A 21,093-nucleotide genomic window follows, 5' to 3' on the forward strand; every position below is an offset into this window, starting at 1 on the left:
CTTATGACAAACTTTATCTGTCATCAACTTTGGCAGTAACCTGTATCTTTTATGGCAAACATAAAGCAATCCATCTTTCAAGAAAATCTAAAATTTAATCAATTTATCATATAACATTTCTGTGGGGTGTATTTCTTTTTGTAAAAGTCACCAGTATTAGAAGGAAAATCTCGGTACATCCTTAAGTAAGACACACTAATATATTGTACCTTTATATTTGAGTATACTTAACAAGATTGTATCAGTTTTATGAATGGGACATCTGTAGAAGTCAGGATTAAATGATCCTATCATTTCTCTATGCTTTATCCATCTTTTAATTTTTACTTACATAAATCCCATAGTATTTGGAATGAGTCAAAGCCAATTAAGAATAAGTTATTAGAGACTTAATTGTAGGTAAAAAGTTCAGAATATGGTGCAGAACTTTTGCCCATAGGTATGAAGGAAAAGTTTATATTACATCAATTCTCCCACCAGTAGCAATTATAAAATCTGAATAAAATATGATAGGCCAGAACAAAAAAAAAAAACTATTAAAAGACATGTAAGAGCAGCCAAAGCAATCAGGATTTGATGGACCAGTCATGGAAAAGTGAACACGTAGGACACCCTCCCACAATGAAGTATCCAGCCTCAAATGTCAATAGTATTGTGATGCAGAACACAACTGGAAGATTGCCAAACGTAAAACCACACTAGGACAAAGTAGTATTATACAAAGTCCCAGCATAAACCGCTAAGTCAATGTGGCATTACACCAGGAGAGAAAAATCAACCAGTGAAAGAGAATCCAGAACCTGCATGCACATACAGACCTACTGATTTATGCCTGGGATATAATTGTTGTTAGGCAAGGACAGTCTTTTCAACAAATATTTTTGGGACCAATTGGATTTGCACATGGAAAATGTGAATATTGCCCCTGCTTTATACTATATAGAAAATCAATTCTAAATTGATTGGGAATATCTGGGAAATAACCGGAGAATAAATACAAGAAGTTAGAATAAAAATATTATTTTAAAACAGGATTCAAATATCTGAAAACAAAGGAAAAACATTAATTGGTATAATTAAAATTAAGATTTGATTTCATCAAAATACTATTAAGTGAGTGGAAAAGCAAATATAGCATTTCTAATGCTATACTTGTTCATTTCCAGAGTGTGTAAATTACATTTACAAAAAAGTTTGAAGGCAGCCAACCCATTGAAAATGTAGCTATATACTTCAACAGCACTTTACAGGGGGAATATGTATAATAAATATAAAAATGTGAATGGCATCATTAGTTACTGAGGAGTTAAAAGTTGTCTATAATGAAATCTGATTACACCAGAATATCTAACATTGAAAAAAACATAACAATAACAAGTACTGGCGAAGATGCGGAGCACCTGAAATTTACACACAGTACTACTGGAAATGTAGATGATCTCAACAACTTTGGAAAACTGGTTGGCAGTTCTCTTCTAAAGCTGTACATAAGCATACCATGTGACTCGGCAGTTCCACCTCTAGGCACGTGAATATTCAAGAGAAATGTCATAGACATGCGACAAACATGGTTTTAGCATCTTCATAAAAGCTAAAAACTGGAAAAAAATTGGTGTGGTCATACGATGGAAAGTACGGATGATACAGCAGTGAAATTAATGAACTACTGATTCACTCAGCAGCATGGATGAATCTCACAAAATAATGCTTAAAGGAAGGAGTCAGACCCAAATGAAATTCAGTATATGAGGTTCAAATCACACAAAACTAATTTATGTTGAAACACATCAGAATTATGGTTTCTTTTAGGGGTTGCCAACTGGGAGGTTTCAGAAGTGAGCCACCTAACAGGTTAAATTATGCTCCATTTTGATCTAGGAAGAGGTTACATGGGTGTGTATATGTGTAAAACCTCATCAAGCTTTATGTGTAGAACTTTGTATAGTTTAAATATATTATTCCTCAATAATATTGTTTTACAATGATAATAGCAATAGTTATCCAAATAGCAAATTATAAAGCCATGGGGTTATCCACACGTCATGTGAGAAAAGAATGAAATGTCACATCAGAAAAACTAATTAAGTTCTGAGATTACTTTCAGTGAATTAAAAGAAAATGGGGTTATAAAACTGATATTATTCAGTAATAGGAAATAAAGTCTTTCAATACTAAATTAAAAGTAATGTGCCATAGTTTCTGGAATATGTAGACTTCACTTGCATAATCAACACTGTTTTCTACAGTAGTTTTTGACACAGATGTAACACTGTAATTCATATGATTTTTTCTTCAAGGGAAAAACAAAACAAAAATAGAATTATAGTATAATATTATGTTACCTACTAGTGAAATGGATGGCTGTCTTTTTCTTGATGACCTATCTACATTTCTGGTGATTCTAATTTGATAGCCAGATAAAAAGAGGATTGTTTATTTGTAAAAAAAAATAATGTCCCATAAAATATTCTGTAGAAAAACAAAAGAACGATCTTGGTCAAATAACATTGGGAAATGCCTCTTGGTCAGCCAGCTAGTGGACACCAGTGCAGTTACTGAGCATAGTTAAAGGACTTATGTGTCTTGCCATAATCTAAGCTGTCTTCCAGTATTCCTAAACTGACTGAAATATGGAATCCCTGTTGCTCATAAAATCTATGAGTATCTTGTGGGAAAAAGTGCACTTTGAGAAATGATAACCTAGAGAAACAAGTAAATGAATGCATACTTCATAGTCCATCATCAACTATGACAAGTTAAATAGTTCTTAGCTGAAGGCGAGTTCTAATGAAAACCCAGAGTAAATAGGACTTCAGGGTTATCCACTGGTGGAAAAAAAATCATGAGCTTTGTATACTAGATCTGTAGGTAGCAAGGAAATTGTTTTGGAAATTGAGAAACTTGATTGATTTCTGTCTCATAAGAGTACATAGGTTATAAAATTTCCTCAAAAGTCATGTTTAGGTCTGTGTTCAAATCTTTAGTTGCTGCCTTTGAGTTCTGCATGTGCTTTCTCTCATTTCAAAAAATTTTGCAAATAGTACTGGATAAAAATTAACCTTGGCAGAACCTCACTCTTAATGTACACAACTTGCAAAATCTGACAAAATGGGTTATCTGTAGATTACAAATAAATACACAAGGATTCAGAAAACAAATAATAAAGTTTTTTTTCTGAATGCACAGTAATTTACTCAACACTGGAAAAAGCACTGATTGCAAAACATTATGCATTTTTGTAAGAAAAAGAATCAACTGTATTTCAGTTTTGATTTGGTTTCTGTTTATCAGATAGAGCTGCTGAAAATGCTTGAGAAAACAAAGATAAAAAAGGAATATATTCAATATAAATTACCATGTAAGTGCTGTCTACTTATTCAAGCTTTGTCTTATACTTTCCATTGATACTTTTTCTCCTCTTGAACAAAAAAATTCAGAGTAACTTTTTACCTTTGAATTACATTTCAACTTTGAATGAAACCAGACAGAAAACAAGAACTCTAAAATGAGCAGAGAATGCACTGTAGAAATATTTATCTTACTAAAACTCTTACTATTGAACTTACCAGGTTTGTAAACCACTAACTGATACTGATTATTCATCAGCTTATTCTTGCCTGCAGGCAGATAACAACTATGTCACTTTTGATTACTTTGATGACCTTTTTCCTTCTTTTCCCATTGAGAGGATGAATTATTGTGCAAAAAAAACCTAATCTTTCACTTAAAGGTCAAAAATGCTCCATTCTGACTGTAATTTATTTTGAACAAGGTGTAAGAACCACCTTTCCTCACTGAGACCATGTCAAGATTTTTTTTTTTAACCTCTACCAGCTTACAACTGCAGTGCTTTTGTAATAATGTGTTAGTATCAATAGCTTCTTTTAAATTTTAAAAATAGTTCCCAGCTTAGAGTGAGTAGTACAGTATTTTACTTTTCCTTGAAAATTCACCTATATCAAGCATTATTAAATATTATGCATTGCTTTCCTTCAATAACATTGTTTTCCTGTCTTTTTCTCCCTTTATTCTGCACCTTTGCTCTTACAACTTCATGTTTCAGTCTCCTGTGAGTCCTGGCTTTGAGGTAGGTACTAAGCTACCTGGCACTAGGAATATGCATCACATTCTTTATCAAACTAACATTATAATATTATATTGATGTCAGCATTAGCTCAATGAGAATAATCTGGTCAGTTTAGCTTGGAATTCAACCCACTGAACTCTAGTATGCCTGTGGATTTTGTTTTTGCTTGTTGTATTCTTTAACTTTGCATCCTTCTCAGTAAAACAAAGAGCAATACAGTCATTAGAGTAATATAATTAAGTTAATTAGGTCAAAGTTTGCTCTCCTATTACTTAATTCCATATCATTCATGTCTTTTCTATGAAAATGAACAAACGAGTTGAGAATAAAGGAGAATGCAGTGAAACTCATACATCATTTTGGAACCATGCCCTCATCCCAGGTACCACAGAACCATGCAAGTCAGGATATTACCTCCAAATGCATGGGTTTTGCTTGGCACAGTAAGGAGAACAATAAGAAAGATCACTATAACTGCCAATTGTGGTTTCTAACAGTTTCTTTTGAAAGAAAGGATATTTTAGTTCTTACATAATGTCATGAGCTATTAATTATTCCTGTACAAGTGGAAATATCAAACTCCTAATCCAGGCAGAAATTAAACATGAAAAAGACTCAAATTTATTTCGAAAATATTTTAAGTGCTCCCTGCTCTGTAAAAGAAAGCTGATCTTTTATCTCTCTTAAGCAATTAGTAACTTAAATATTGAGGACAGGCATTTAGATCAACTATTAAAGCAGAGCCCATAACTCTGCTCTTCCCAGATGACTTATTGATCAGTTGGTTTGTTAATGTTCAGTTCCTGTTATGGTTTAGATGTGGTGCCCCCAAAAGTTCAAGTGTGAGACAATGCAAGAAGGTTTAGAGGAGAAATGATAGGGTGATAGCATTAACCTAATCAGTGAATTAATTCCTGATGGAATCAACTAAGTGGTAACTGGAGGCAGGTAGGGTGTAGCTGAAGGAAGTGGTTCAATGGGGATGTGGCTTTGGGGTATATATTTGGTAACTGGAGTGTGGAGTCTCTCTCTCTACTTCCTGATCATCATTTGAGCTGGTTCCCTGTGCCACAGTCTTCCACCATGATGTTCTCCCTCATCGGGAGCCCAGGGAAATGGAGCCAGCCTTCTGTGGACTAAGACCCAAACCATGAAACCTCAAATAAACTTTTTCTCCTCTACAATTATGCTGGTCGAGTCTTCTAGTCAAAGCAGCAGGAAAAAGCTGACTAAAACACTTCTCATATTTTAGTATTTGTGGCCGATTGAGGGTTGACATACTACTGTTTTTTCTTAAGAAAATATAAATTTCAAATACTATTACTAGTGCCCATTCTTAGATTGTTTTGTTATGGCAATTCTAACACAACATATTCTAGTTTAAGTGAAACTAATGAGTCATTATTTATAATTTGTAAGATAAGAAATTAAGATATTTGCTATAATAATAATAATAAATCGCTATTTTGGAAAAATTATCCTTATTCAAAAAGTGCTCCACTTAGAAAAGTCCAGTAAGGAAACTACATAAGTGTAATTTTTTTTACATGTTTATAAGTTTGTTTTTTATAGTGGCTTCCAGACATAATTTTCAATGTAAATCCGTATCTTTCACATCAAATATTCCTTTGAACATGAAGCCAAAGAAAGGAAGCATTTTTCACTTTCTTCTCTGACTTTGCAATCAAAAACAGATTGCAAAAAGGAGAAATAAAGAGTAGTCCCATTTTCTGTGGAAGTTGTACAAGATAAAAGCAGTCAGACCTTCACAAGAGAGCTCCTGTTGAAATTAAGGTGTATTTTCTACATGAGTTTTCTACATGAACTTCACTTATATCTAATTTTTCAAAAAGACAAAAATTTTCATAAATGTTTTCAAAGAGAATGGTACATAAGATTTGACCAAACTTCCTCTAGAGAAATACTTTAGAGATACTTGTATAAATGTCAGAATTATTATACAAGTTGCCCATTGCTCCATTATTAGCATATCTTGCTCAATTATCCCGTGTAGCTCTGTAACCCCAAAATGCAGTAGAAGGCAAAAATAAATTATTTACTCACTTGGAGCTTGCATAGATAATCTATCAGGAAATAAATAAGCATATCTTGGTGAAAGCTTGCTAATATGCCATCACAATGGTATATATTAATTTACTTAATAAATTTTTCCTATTGCTTAAATTGTTTCTATTTTAAAATTTTAAATGCTTCTAGAATAAGTATCCTCATGTAAATTTTTGCATATTTGTGAAAGTGTTAAAAAGTGCTCAGTAAGAATTTGTTGAATGGCTTGGTAGGTTATATTAATCAAAGCTAAATGGGTTGTATATCTTGTTGATAAATAATTCTTCAAAAAACTGTAGAAGTTTTATATTTATAACTCCACTGGCAGCAGTGCAAGAGTTTCCATTTTCCTGTACTCTTCCCAACTACAGGTTTTATCAGTAGTTTAAAGGGTTCTGAGACAAACATCACTACCCTATGTCCCTATGTACACATATGATTACACAAATGGTGTGACTCTACTTCATGTAAAACAAGAGAAATGAAAAGTTGTACTCCATTTGTGTACAATGAATCAAAATGGATTTTGCTGTCATGTATAACTAAATAGAATAAGCAATAAAAAAGATTCTTTCTCCTCAAGAAAGATCATTCTTCTCCATCACTTGATAAGAATGTTAAACTTCATTTTACCACATGAATTTATTTTCAACAGACTTTATATAGTCATGGAATGAATGAAAATATGTATGTTCTCCATTATGAAAAAGATTCTATAATATATATTTCTTTCTATAGCATATATTCTTTCTATTACATACATTTTAAACTATTTTATCAATAGTTTACAAGATTTTTAACCTAATTTGATAGGTTAAAAAAGAAATTCCTATGCCTAAATATTACATGATTTTTAGTAGGGATAAACAGCTTTTCATGTATTAGACATTCCTGTTTCACTTGTGGTAAATTGCATTTCTCTTTTTCTGTTAAGTTGTTTATTGTTGCTTACAGTCTTTATATGTTATGTCAGTAGTCCCTTGAATATTAATCTGTAGGAAAAGTATATTTTCAGTTTTCTGTATGTTCTTAATGTCATGTTATAGTGATTTTGAAATTTGTATTTTTAATTAACAGTAATTGTGCATGCATATGAGGTACAATGTGATGTTTTCATCTACATATCTATTATAGGAAGAATCTTTTTATAATAGAGAATATGCATGTTTTCATTCATTTCATTATCATATAAAGTCTGTTGAAAAGAAATTCATGTGGTAAGATGAAGTTTAACATTCTTATCAAACGATGGCAAAGAATGATCTTTTCTTGGGGTAAAGTCAAGGTAGAAAATGAAGCAGAAATTAAGAGACTGGGTGATGTTTGTGGCCACAAGATGTAATTGATGACTCAACTTAGAAAATGTTAGGCCTTATGGAATTTTTTTAATTAAATAACTTACCAAAGTTATTTCAGATGTTTTAAAATGTCCTTAAGGGACCATCTACTAATATAATTTTGAGGTTTCAGGGCTCTTCAGAGAACTTATTTTTAGTGCAGTTCAGTGCTCCTAACCTGATTGTTTTGCTTATTCCTAGCATTCAGACTGCCTTACAGAGATTGTTAGGAAATGAATGGAATTGCTCATTCTAAATTTCCCTGTGTCCACCAGTTCATATACTTATGTTTTGCATCCTTTTGTTTTTGTGAAATTTAGACAACATTCAGTTTAATTTTTTATGTCAGGGTACATATTTTGTAAATAACAATTTGCCATGAACTGTTATTTTCTAAGTAAATGCTTGATTACATTTACTTAGATAAGTATTATACTAAAGGAAAGTCTTAGGTGCATGCTTTCCTACAAAATCTGTCTTAAAAAAGTGACTCATTCACTTACTGTATTCATTTATTTAAAAAAATAAACACCAGTATCATATTATCCACCTATCACTGGATATGATTCTGATATACTTTATAACAGTCAAAGTTGATTCTTCTCAAATGAGCAAGTAATGAAAAAAGAAGCTGTTCCTAATTCTGAGTGGAACAATGATGATATTTCTGCCCATATTTTCCAGAATATTTTCCAGTGTAACGAAAGTCTATCTAGAAGTTCAGACTTTGTTACTTTTGTGTTCTGGAGTTCCAGGAATCCTGATGATTCATCTGAATTAAAACATCAGTTTTCCATTTAAATATGCACCATGACACCGTGTCATAAATTTGCCAGATATTGCAAGATTTCTTTTGATGATTATATAAACTACTCTCCAAATTCAAACCTGGGCAGTGTACACGTTCAGTGAGGAAATATGTCCAAGAATTCCTTTACCAGCACTTCCCTACCTCCTGACCAACAAGTATGAGCAGTGGTGAATTTGTGGGAAAGGAGCCCTTCTGTAAAATTAATAAAATTGGGAGGTCTGCTGTGATATGCTCTTACCAGATCTCATGCAGCAGGACTGGCAGTTAATATACATACATTATTAATTGATGCTCTGAATAAAAATTTCCTTATGTACAACTGTAAATATGAGCATAATAGAATCAGTTTTCATGAACCCCACTTGTGGGTGAACATCACACACTACTTGCCCACACTTAGAAAATACAAAGGTTTTAGGAATATGTGGATCTTTGAATAAAGTCTCTAAAGGGCCCACACATCCCTCAGGTAAGTGCCATGGCCTCTTAACACTCCCGCAAGACACAAAACAGGGCTGGACCTTGCTGAGTTATTGCTGGTAGCCACCTAATGTCTTGCCATATCCAACCAGATTTAAACCCTTTAATTCTTGATCACGTGTGACTATTGAGCTCCTAGTTCAATATTAGAAAGTAAAGATTACTTTTGTTCACTTTGAGGGTTTCTAGGCCCTCAGAAATAGGTACACCCAGAAAAATTCAGTTGGACATAAAAGAAATTAAAGGAGAGAAGAGAGAATGGAAAACTGGAATTTGTATTTATAAAGTAGACTTCTAGAAATCAGGAATAATTGGCTTCTGTGTTTTCAGAAATATTTAGCCATATTATTTCAGATTACCCATTAGACATAGTTTTCTGAAATATGGTTCGATTTGACCAGATTAATTTCTCCCTCCCTTTTCAAGAAAAGGGAAAGTATTTATTTATCCTTTTAAGAATAAATAATCATGAAATGCAAGATGAGACAAAAATCCAAAAGTTATGAATCAAGATACAGCTTGCTTGAAGTGGTCCAGTTTTCGATGACATCTGTTTTTCTGTAGCCTCACTCTGAAAATATCACTGAGTCATAGAATTCATTAAGTTAGTGAATGAGTCATAAAATTTCATTAAGTTAGTGCTTTCCTATATTTTTAAGACTCAAAGTTTTATGTGGATAGATAGATAAAGGAAAAATTCTCTTTTCTTCTCTTGTTTTTAATTGTTTCATTAAAATCTGATCTTTAGTCATATTACCTTGTTTCCGAAACACATTTGCACATATACATACAAACATATACACATTTACACCCATACACACCCTCCCTACATGTTCACCATTGAGTATTATATGCCAATATTATATAAAATACTATAAAACTATCCAGATGGGCCATTGTTGAAGAAGGAGGCTCTAACCTTTGAAGCCCAGGATTGTCTCTATACTTTCCCAGTTTCTTGTTGGTGTCTCCAAGATAGTTATTAGTACAACAGCCTCTTTCCAGGTTCTTTCATTCAGCTTTACAACTCCAATTAAGCCTATATCCAAGCAGTCAAATACAGTGGAAATGTATCACCCTAAAATGACTGTCCTTGATTTCCTTCACATTTAACTGTTTACCCTCTAGTTCACTTTCTATGTGTAGATCAAATCTGATAGGTAAAGCCTCAAAACAGATGTTGTCAACATGAAAAGTTATTTTCTTCCTCAGTGGACATGTCCCCTTTTCAATTTGTAGATTTAGAGTGCATGGCATTGAGTTTACACTATGTTCATGTAAAACAGTAGGAGAGAGAATTCTACTTACATTATGTCTCCCCTTTCCTCCAGGAATCAGATTCCGTAGGATGATGGTAACTGTCATTTTGAAAGAACAAAGCATATAATTTGTGATAGCTCTTCAGCAGTTCTGATGCTTTTTCTGGAAGGGGTAGATCACTTAAGAAAATAGTAAGGTTCCTTTACCCTTCATTTCTGTTTACTCAAAAAGAGTGAGGTGATATAAAAGTTAGCATAACTTCCAAGAGTACATTAGCACTCAACAAATCCAGATTGTCTTGTATTTTTAAAAAGAGATTATATATGTTATTACTTTGAAAGCTTTCACAAATTGTGGCAAACATTCAGAAATGGATTCTCCACTGTAAAACACAGCATCCATCACCACTAAGCAGGGTGCATTCTTTTTTTTTTTTTTTTTTTCCTGCCCTGTAGCAACCCTTTTCACTGTTAGGAAAAGGTGTTGATTAGCTTTTATTTTTATGCTATATATTTAGGGTATCCAACTGAAGAACCAAACTCATTTATCTGGCACATTTGGCAGGTAGTTCAAGGGATATAGAATCAGAACAGCACTGAGCAATTTGAAGCTCAACAAACATTCTACCTTCTACTTGCTGAATTATAGGACATGGAAACATGTGTGTTCCTATGTGCCCTCTATCCGTCAAGGTCTTCTTACTTGTTGCCAAAGAACTGCTCATGCCCAGAAATTCCTGGCTCCCCATGTGAGAGGTAGTACATTCATGTAAGTGTTGTTGCAAAGAGATGATAGTTTCTTTTTGCTGAAGAAAGCCGTCAACCTCAGATTGAGCATTCACAACCATGTTTTACTAGCACTACAGTTGGGGTTAGATAATCATTGCCAAGTGAGATTGCTGGATTTTGGAGTGCATAAAAGAAATCTCTAGGTCGTCTGAAGGTTGGAAGGACTCAGCTGTCCTGAACAGAATTTTATTTGCTAATGGTGCTGGATATAGTCATTGCATGGCATTTGAGAAAATGCTGTTTCTTCAGAAAACCTCCTTGAATGACCCCTTACTCCAGTGTGAATGTGGTTTGTCTTTTCATCAAACCTTCTTACATGCTGGCACATATTTTGTGTGAGGCAGCATTCCAGAAGCTAGTGATAAAGTGAGGAACAAAATAGGCAAACTCCTTGGGGAGTTTATATCCTACTGAAGGCCAAAATAAGGAATGAACAGGTAAACTAGTCAGTTGCAGGCTGCAGTAATGGTTCTATAGAGGATAGGGTGATGTGAGGGGGGTAACTATAGAGGAAGAATGGCCAGTAAGTTAGTAACCTGGGGTCTCTTAAAGAAAGTGACATGTGAACTGAAATCACAAGAATGAGAAGAAACTATCCACAGGAAGGGCAGGCATAGAGATGACTTAAAGGTCCTATTACATCCAGAATTCTAGTAGCTAATAAGTTGCTTGGGCACAGAGAATAGTATTTACTGTCTTTTATGTCCAGTCCTGATTGGATCTTCAGGTAGGAATTGGCCCACAGAGCACTTGTTAAATTAGATCCATCTTGATGGTAGTTGGAGAAAGCCTGTGCTTGTCTACATAGATCATTGAGTTACAGTTCAGTTCAATGATAGTTCAAAATGCTAGGTCTTAAAACTTGGGAATAAAGGATCAACCTTTGATTTGATCTGATTTTGTACAGTTGTGTCAGTTTTCTTTGAGCATAACAACTGACTAGGAAAGTAGACATCCAACCAAACTGATGCTCATACAATAAAATCTCTGCTAACAGTTGTGTTCTAGAAAACACCCATGACTCGGTGCTGTCCTCTGAGCACAGTCACACTGATGGAAACTCTCTCATGCTTAGGGGTTCATGACATTTTCACATTGCATTTTGGTATGTAGAACATTCCCTCATTCTCATTGTCTCCTGTCTCTTCCTTGACTTAAATGAGTGGAAGAAAGTACTTGCTATTTTCTATGTTAGCATAAAACCAGGGAATGTGGAAACTGGGGAGCAACTGATACCTGCAGCAAGGCTACTTCAGTTCATAGTTCTACTTACAAGTGATATGATCTTGGGAAAATGATTTAACTTTCATTTACTCAGTTTCCTAATCCATAAAATGGGGATCATAATATGAGTGTTCACGAACTTCAAATGAATTAATGCATATAAAGCTATGGAAAGAGTTAGCCCATATAAAGATTTTAATAAAGAGTGTTCTGTTAGAATCTAGTTCATAGGTCTCAGACTTTCCATGGACTAGATTTAGTTTTCATATAAATTGACTGGTACAGTGTTTAATTTTTTTCTTTTGTATTGTCAGCATCTAGATAGACTTATTTCATAGCACATCTGCATTTGTCTTGAAAACTAAAAGGGTTGGCAGCACTGGGCTGACATACTCCAGTAGCAGTTATTAGCAGTGCTTGAGTAGTATGAGTAGTCGAACTAGTGGCCCTCCCTCTTCTACCAAGCCTGTCCTCTTCATTTGACTAACCTCTACAATTCCCTATTTCACCCTGACTCTGAAGGCCACCCTTCAATATTAACAGCCTATAAGCATTTGAGCTTGCTACCCTTCTCTTTCCTGAACAGATGAGTTCTGCACAGATTTTATATTCAAGTAGGGATGAGGAACACATTCCTCAAGACAGTTGTCCTGTCTTGAAAATGGAAATACTATAAACATGTCAATGTGACAGTTTATGTAACATTAAATTTTTAAAACCTAAAATCTTTATTTTGAATACTTCTATTGAAAATTCTTATCCTTTTTTTTTTCTTATAAACACACATTCTGTTTAGGTCATGTGCAAAGCACTTCTTTACATTAGCAGAAGGCAAATGTTACTGAGACACTGTCCTTGCCTTAGGAGCTTATTGTCTAATTGTTGAGACAATTCCACAAAGAGATGTCCATACTTTCTTAAAATAGCCTCTAGTTTTCTATTTCTCTTTAACTTAAGAGAGTTTGTCTTCAAAATTCCACCACAATATGTGGTTGTAAAATGACTTTTAGTTAATAAATGTAAGTAATTTGAATATAACAGATAGAAGGTTTTGTTTATCCATGCTTTTCTATAAAGTGATTTTTTATGTCTCAGAAAATCTCATTTGATTATTGTTGTAACAATAAACAAACCTCAAGTAAAGGCAACTTTTCCACTCTGTTTTCTGTCTTAACTGATATAGAGTTCATTTTCATCTGCAAGTGAATGTACCATGTTAGGAAATTATTTAAGTCCTGTTAAATGTTAAAATACAAGCTGGCACTTGGAGTTTCCATACTGTCATCTAAACCATTATTTCCGGCTTCCTGATCACCATGTGAGCTGCTTCCCTCTGCCACACTCTTTCTCAGTGATGTTCAGCCTCACCTTGAGCCCCGGGGAATGGATCCTGCTGTCTGTGGATTGAGACCTTTGAAACCAATTTTTCCAGTTTTCCTCCGGGGGGTTCCTGACAGTGAGTACCTCTCATTGAGATCTCCCCACCTCTGTCTGAAGATAAGGAACAGCCTTGGAGCACCTCCATCCCTTGCACCGCCAGGACCTGAATGACTGACAATAAACTGCTTACTACTTGAAGACAAATAGAAGTTCACACAACTACTGTGACTGAGGAAATTGTTTATCAACTGCCGGAAACACCCCTATTTTAACTTTCCAGCTTGCCTCTTCCAAACAGCCCTCCTCAGCTTATGGCAGCCTCTGAGACCACTTCATCTCACTGTCCATTGTCCGCTGGATATTTGTCACTCCAGAGAATCAAATGCTTTTATTCAGGATGGGTCTTCGACCTTAGGACCCAGTGATTTGCAGTTTATTTTTTTTTTTCAGAGCCTCTTCTGCAAGTAAAAGCTTACTTAAAACCCTAAGATAATAAAAAATAACATATGGAGTCAGATGAGGACAAGAGTCTTCTCAGCATAGTCTGAAGAACGAATGTCCTGTTCTCATGAGGACATTGCTGCATAAAGAAAGAATTGACATATCTGTGGTCATACAGCTCATAATGTTGCTGATAACATCACTAGTTAACTCTTACGCTTGGTGTCACACACAGGTCTGAGTGTTTTATGTATATTAATTAAACCTTGTGATAACCCAAGTCACATAGCAAGTCCAGGGCAAAGCCAAGATTTTATCTAGGCCTTCTGACTCCAGAGATCAGGCTCAGAACCACTATTCCATAAGCAGTTTAAGCCACAGAGCTTTACAGAATTCTAGTCTTCTGACTTGGAGACAAAACTTCTCTTCGTTGATTTGCTTTATGCTAGTCTCTTGGTTTTATAGATTCTGGGTGTGTTTCTTAACATTAAGTTCCTCTGTGCCTTGAATCTATTTTTTCATGCACACATTAGGCATTTGATGAGGACTTTTGATAAAATATTTGAGCTCTGTGAACAGGGACCAACTGCCCCTCACATAAGGTTTTGTTGGGATTTGAGTTGACCCAATAAGGATATTGTCTAAGGATTAAATAGAAATATCAAACCACATCCTCAGTCACCTGAATAGAAAGCCATGTCCCTACCAAATCATGCCTGGCAGAAGAAAAGCAAGCACCTTGCACGTGCTGTGCAGTCAGTCAAGTCCTAGCAGACTGGAAAGTGGATGTTCCTTTTTAGCATCCTTACTTATTTCTTCGGGGAATAGGGTGGCCACTTGTAAACCCAAAGCTGGCCATGTCTACCTTTCTATAGGGGCAGTTGAACTTCACATTTTGAAGATCACAAAGTTACTATCAGACCAGAACATAAGCCCACACCCAATAGCAAAGCCCACATCCTCTCCTATACTTCCCTTTCTCCTCCAAAGCCAAAGCTTTGCAAGAAGCTACAGGGACTGACTCACTTTACCAGAAGATGGTAGGAGCGAGGTACATGGTGGCTGGCAGTCAGCTGAGAGAAACGAGGGAAGGTGAATCTGGATTTCTTCACTCCCAGTTCTGCTCTCTCCTCTCTGCTTCCTGGACTCAAGCAGGCCTTGACTTGATAACCATATTCCCTCAATGATTAGTTTAGCAAATATGCATGGAGTTCCACCAAGTTCCAGACATGTGCTAGGTCAGTAGAGATACAGCAGGTTCAAAACAGACAGCCTTTGTCCCCATGGAGGTCACATTCAATTGAGTCAGACAAAACCATCTTTCAGGTAGAGGTGACACCTCATGTGCCCAACATGGAATAATAAACCAAGATGACAAAGATTAGTGGGGCAAGAAAATAGGTGAAAGGTGATCACAGAAGACCCCTTTGTTGACACCTGACTCTGAGCTTTCCCAACAAAATTTATTTCAACCTTGATGTACACTTTGCTCCCAGGATACAGTACAAGGTTGACAGTGAGCATATTCGACACACAGAACAGCAGACAGGGGGTTCCCCAAAGAGGAAAGGCAGATTCTGAAACAAGTCCTCCCAGCCCCATGACAGTCCTGCCATGGACAGTCTCACTAGCAGGGCAAGCAGCCACCAGCTAGCGTGGAGTGCAAAAAGAATTTTTTGAGGGTGGGTTGTCCCTGGAGAAAATGGCACAATGACTCTGGAGCTTGAAGAAGCTGTTCTTGCAATATGGTTCAGCCTTCAAAAGCCTTCTGAACACCTTCTGTTAGAAAGAAAATTTGGAGACGAAGATAATAATAGGAGAATTATATGGCAGGGGAAAAGCCCTATATGTGCTTCAAGATCTCATTAAAAATATTTCCTTCATAGGCTTGGGAGGTTATGTCATGGGAAAAGAAGCTAAAAGAGAAATAGGAAAACTCTGGGCCTTAGAAACAATATGGAAACCTATTCCTGTCCAAGACCCAGAAAAAAAACCTTTATAAACAGAAATTACCAAATATAATCTATTTTGTAACTATAGCATGATGTATCTGTACACTGTGTAGTGTAAGTTTTCTAAACGATTTAGCAATCAAATAAATCAACAACAAAGAAAAAAAAAATAAAAAATAAACCATTATTTCCTAGGAAGGTTCCAAACTTGCTGAGTCATTAATTTAACATACAGGTTAAAAGGAAATTCCATCTCTAGAAACCAGGACACATTGTCTTTCTAAGAAGGTGTTCAGTGTATAGAGTTCTAACTTTGGCAATAATTTCAAATAAAACACCATTAATGTAAGGATGTTACAGACACTTCACAAATCTGTACTTTTAAAAATGTACTTCTATAAGCTGTATTCTATTTAGTCTGTCTGTAAAATTCAACTTTCATCATTGTTCTGTTTTCTCATCTTCTCCCATCCACGATATTGCTTACACTAAGAATAGAAAAAAATACCCTTTGAATGTTTCATCATCCGTAATTTACCAAATCAAATCATTTACATGCATCTATTCGAATACCATATTTTTTTATAGCTGTGTCAATTCTCACATAAGTTAGACAGCTGTAATTTGATCCATACTCCTCCAGTGAGAAAAAGGACAATTCATAGGACCAGTGGCTTATAACTGTGTAAATTTTTCTGAAGTACATTCTCCTGTGTGTGCTTTCCATAATTACAGAGAATGGAATTTTAAATTTGTTCTTTTGAGTTTTTAGCCAGTTTTTGCTCTGAACATATTAATGAAGCAGAATAAAACAAAATACAGCTGTTCCCTTTTCAAAGCATTTCAACTTTCTTCCTAGTCCCATTTTAAAAAAAGCAATTATTCTGTATATCACCCAGGCTCACTGAATACATGAGACCAAAATGGAGCTTTAAGTAACAGTGGAAATTGATTTAAACATCATTTTACCAACCTAATAAACCTAGTAAAACCTTCACTGGTGTGATGGGTAAGAAAGATTTTTCTATTTAATAGAATTAACTTTAAGGAATGTTGTTATTTATTTATGTGTGCTGGGGATTGAACCAGGGCCTGAAACATGCTACGCAAGGGCTCTACTTCTGAGCAACATCCCTGCCCCAAAGAATGTGTTATGTAAAACTCTGAAGTACTTTACACACTACAAGGAAATAAGTAAGGGGGAAAAAAAGTAAGTTAATGCATTAAAAAGATGCTAGCTTTACTTTGTATAACAATGTATTGTATGCATAAATTTATGGTTATTTCTGTCAACATTATGCATTGAATCTCTGTCTAATTGAATGCTGATGTTATCTCAAAATTAACTTAAAGTCCAAAGATCAATGACTCTTTCAGCATCAATTTCCTTTAAAATTACTTCTGAATTTTTACCTATGGTATAACTTGATACGTCAAACAGAAGATACTGTAGTTATGTCTTATGATGTATACATCCTTCACATACTAATGGAGATTTTATATATCTGTACACATATACATTTTTTAAACCTAAAATAGTGACAGAACACTAATTATTAATGAAAACAAATGCGTCCCTGATTCTGAGAATTTGGTGTTTGGTTTATGTTCAAGTCATCAGAAATATTTTTAAAGGGATAATTTACAGGGTTATAGAAATGCTGGTTATCAAACATATAAACAATGATAAATATATATTACAACTTAATGGATTTATCCCATAGGTTCTTGGTTTTTTGCTTATTTGTTTAATAAGCTGTTATATACTGAAGGAGTCTTGTTTTACATTTTGGTTGAAGAATAGATAAATGCCACTTAAATAGGAAGTCATTGGACAGTGACCCAGTCTTCCTTTCTGTCTTGGCTTCTTAGATTTCCTTATGATAGGGAAAAGCACATTCAAATGAATATTACATGTACACATCTAGAAACATGGAATGTAGTCTTGGAAAAACAACAACAACAACAACAACAACTTCAGATGGCTCTTTACTCTCTCTTTCCCAAGGTGTCTGTTACCTGGAAAGATTAGGCAACTCAAAAACAATCTCCTGCCATGAGAAGTACCATACTTACTCACACTGTCTCAAGATTTCAAAACTTTGCTTTTTCATTTAAAAATATAGGCCACAGTGAAAACAATTAATTATATTTGGAACTAAAGAAAAGGTAATAAGGGCTGGGGAGATAGCTCAGTTGGTAGAGTGCTTGCCTTGCAAGCACAAGGCCCTGGGTTGATCCCCAGCACCGCAAAAAAGAAAAAAAAAAAAAAAAAAAAAAGGGTAATAATAAGTATTTCTGGTCAGGTTGTTAGCTTACTTTAAATTTCAAAATGTCACAAATGTCAGAGGGATATACTTTACTAATGCTATGAAAGTCAGTTCGTGACACTGTAAGTTATGTAGTTTGTGTGTTGTTACTCTGCTGTGGCTGTGTTAGTCTCCTCCTTGACTGAAAAACCGAAAAACCATACATACAGTCACAGAGTGACAACCAATCTCTTTTCACTAAACTCATATTTAGTTAAAATTCATCCTGTCTTGAAAGATAATAAATAAAACAACTTCTCAAGATTAATTCTGGTTCTTACAGTTTATAGTCAGTGTTTATGCAAATGTTACCATGTTGGATGAGAGGAAAACGTTCAGTTTGACAGATTTCTTCTTGTTCTTCTAATCAAATTTGCTTCCAAGTATAGTAAATAGTCCTGCGTAAAACTGGCCCTGTTAACACAGCTCAGAATTAGTTATCTTAAGGTGATTCAGCCAGATTTTTGTTAGGACTTTCCAAATTTGAGAACATTTTGAGTCTACTAAGAAAGTGTAACATCAAATTATCTTTTATTTTCTGTTGAAACTCCCCAATTATGGAAAAATAGCACTTTCATTTTAGTCTAGTCTTAAAACTGGTCCATTAGCTAAAGTTTACCAAAGGACTGTGGAACAGGGACCTAAACTTGTGGATTTAATTCTTCAATTCCATTGAAAATACTTATTCAGTATATTCAGAATTCTTGTTTGCAAACCTTTGATGTATCTTTACAAGCTTCTTATACTTCTCTGTGGTAATTAGGCTTTCCAGAGTAATTAGGCTTTATATTTTTCCTGTATGCCATTGTAACTGCAAATGTAATTGTAGACATTCTGTCCCTATGAAGGGACTCATCTCAAATTTATTTTTACTGCAGTTAATGAATCTACAAATCTGTTTCCCCTTTTTACCTTTTGGTCATAAAGGGATTGAAATGGATAGAAATTATATGTCAACTTGATTTATTTTTCAACTCATCAGTAATTGTTCTAAATTAGAATAAATGGTTAAAGTAATAATAACAAGGTCTGTAGAGGCAAATAAATGTATGTTCATTTTTGACATCAGTATTTACTGACCTTTGACCTAAAGGAATGTATTTAAACTTTATGGACTTAGATGCCTTAACTGTAGATAACAAGTCCTCTAATTTAAGGCACTTAACACAGTTATAGGACCTTAATAAATGAGATGTATACATAATTATGATAACTATTAAATAATTAAGTACATCCTTTTTTCTGGTGATTCTCAAGTACTTATATTTTGTTGTTCTTACTTACATCTCCATGATATCAGGTAGTACCATGAAATTGTCCAAAATATTGAAATAATAATGAAATTTTATTCATTTAATTTTAAATCATCTACGTGGACTAAATAGATTCCATAATGAGAGCAAGAGTGCACAGAGATGTAATTATTACCCAGAGTACCAAAATGTATGTGCTTTATACAGTCTTTTAGTTGCTGTTTTTCCAATTCTAAAAATGGTGGTATAATTTTAACACTTTAATTTTGATATGGTTGAGAAATAATTTAAAATCAAGGACTCCCTCCTTCCCCACTTAAGGAAATCAAAGGAACTACAGCATTTCTCAGAAGTATCACATTGGCAAGCAGGATTGTGCTGTCTAACCATGAGTATGTAGTACTCTACAAAATGCCAGTGAGATAATATGTGCAGTGGGATTTTTTTTCCCCCCTGTGGTAAAAGTAATTAATTTTTAAAGTAGACTTATTCGAAAGACCTAGAAGTCAGGAAACCATTCTGATCTCCAATTTTCTTCCTCTCAGATTATGAAATAAGAGGGAAATAATGGAAACATAGTCTTAGATTATCTCATATACAATAGAAAAACAAAATGTGATTTAAAAATACATAAATACTGAAATAGTATGCTAGTCACTTACATCTTGATGTCCTTTATTGTTTTTCAAATTTGTAGCAAAAGTCACCATCAGAGTCCTTTATTGGTCGAGAGAAGAGGTCAAATTCTCAGTCATACATTGGACGACCGATTGAGCTGGACAAGATCTTGCTGTCCAAGGTTAAAGTGCCACACACATTTGTTATCCACTCCTACACCCGGCCCACAGTGTGCCAGTACTGCAAGAAGCTTCTCAAGGGCCTCTTCAGGCAGGGCTTGCAGTGCAAAGGTAAGGACGATTTTGTCACCTAATCTGTCATTGGCCCATCTTGATCCTTAAATTAATCCTCATCCACCTAGAATTACTACTTTTGTTTCACAACTTTCTGATGAATTTCTGTTTTTTTTGTTTGTTTGTTTTGTTTTAAAATCATCATGATTAGACTGCAGATTCAACTGTCATAAACGTTGTGCACCCAAAGTACCCAACAACTGCCTGGGGGAAGTGACAATCAATGGAGGTAGGTTGAAGATCTGCGGTCACGTCTGTGCTTGTGTCCTGTTGGAGTGGTGGCAATTGTGATATAGTAGGTTTTTTCAGTTCATATATTTGTAACTCAGTCCCCAGTAAATCATGGCTGAGTTCGTTCTACTTTACTTCTGAAAACCATCAATTCCAGCTCATTGATTTACAATGAAAATCAAAGGTTTTCTTTAGATGGTGAACACTAATACTGAAAACTTGGATGTGCATAATTTCTTTCCTAGCTTTCCTATTTTATACTCCTATCCTGGTTTGTTTAGAAATATGGAAGTTTTTGGAATGCCTATAAGTTATACCTCTTATCCTTTATTCCTCTGTCCTCATTCCAAGCCTTGAGACAGAAGTTTACTGCCTTTCCTAACAGGCTATGAAGGGAAGGAGCACAGACACTGGCCCATCAAAAATAGTCACCCATTTCCATCCTTTACCCAGTTACTGTGTCCATTATATATATGTTTATTCACATGCATCTTTAACACTAAGAGGAACTTTATTGACAATTTAAAAAGCATGTGTCTTTTTCTACATTTGGAAATATTTT

At 34.8% G+C, this 21,093-nt stretch overlaps 1 protein-coding gene across 2 annotated transcripts in view; it reads left to right on the forward strand.

The window, feature by feature from the left end:
• PRKD1 (protein kinase D1) overlaps positions 1-21,093 on the forward strand; it is a 319,507-nt gene that overhangs the window by 236,306 nt on the left and 62,108 nt on the right. For both annotated transcript variants that reach the window (XM_079127215.1, XM_079127216.1), the window contains exons 5-6: positions 20,087-20,297; positions 20,452-20,529. In XM_079127215.1, the coding sequence (XP_078983341.1) occupies positions 20,087-20,297; positions 20,452-20,529 (289 nt within the window). The remainder of the gene's footprint in view (positions 1-20,086; positions 20,298-20,451; positions 20,530-21,093) is intronic.

The sequence above is a fragment of the Sciurus vulgaris genome, assembly GCF_902686455.1.
Source record: "Sciurus vulgaris genome assembly, chromosome: 2".
In the NCBI taxonomy this organism is placed as follows: Eukaryota; Metazoa; Chordata; class Mammalia; order Rodentia; family Sciuridae; genus Sciurus; species Sciurus vulgaris.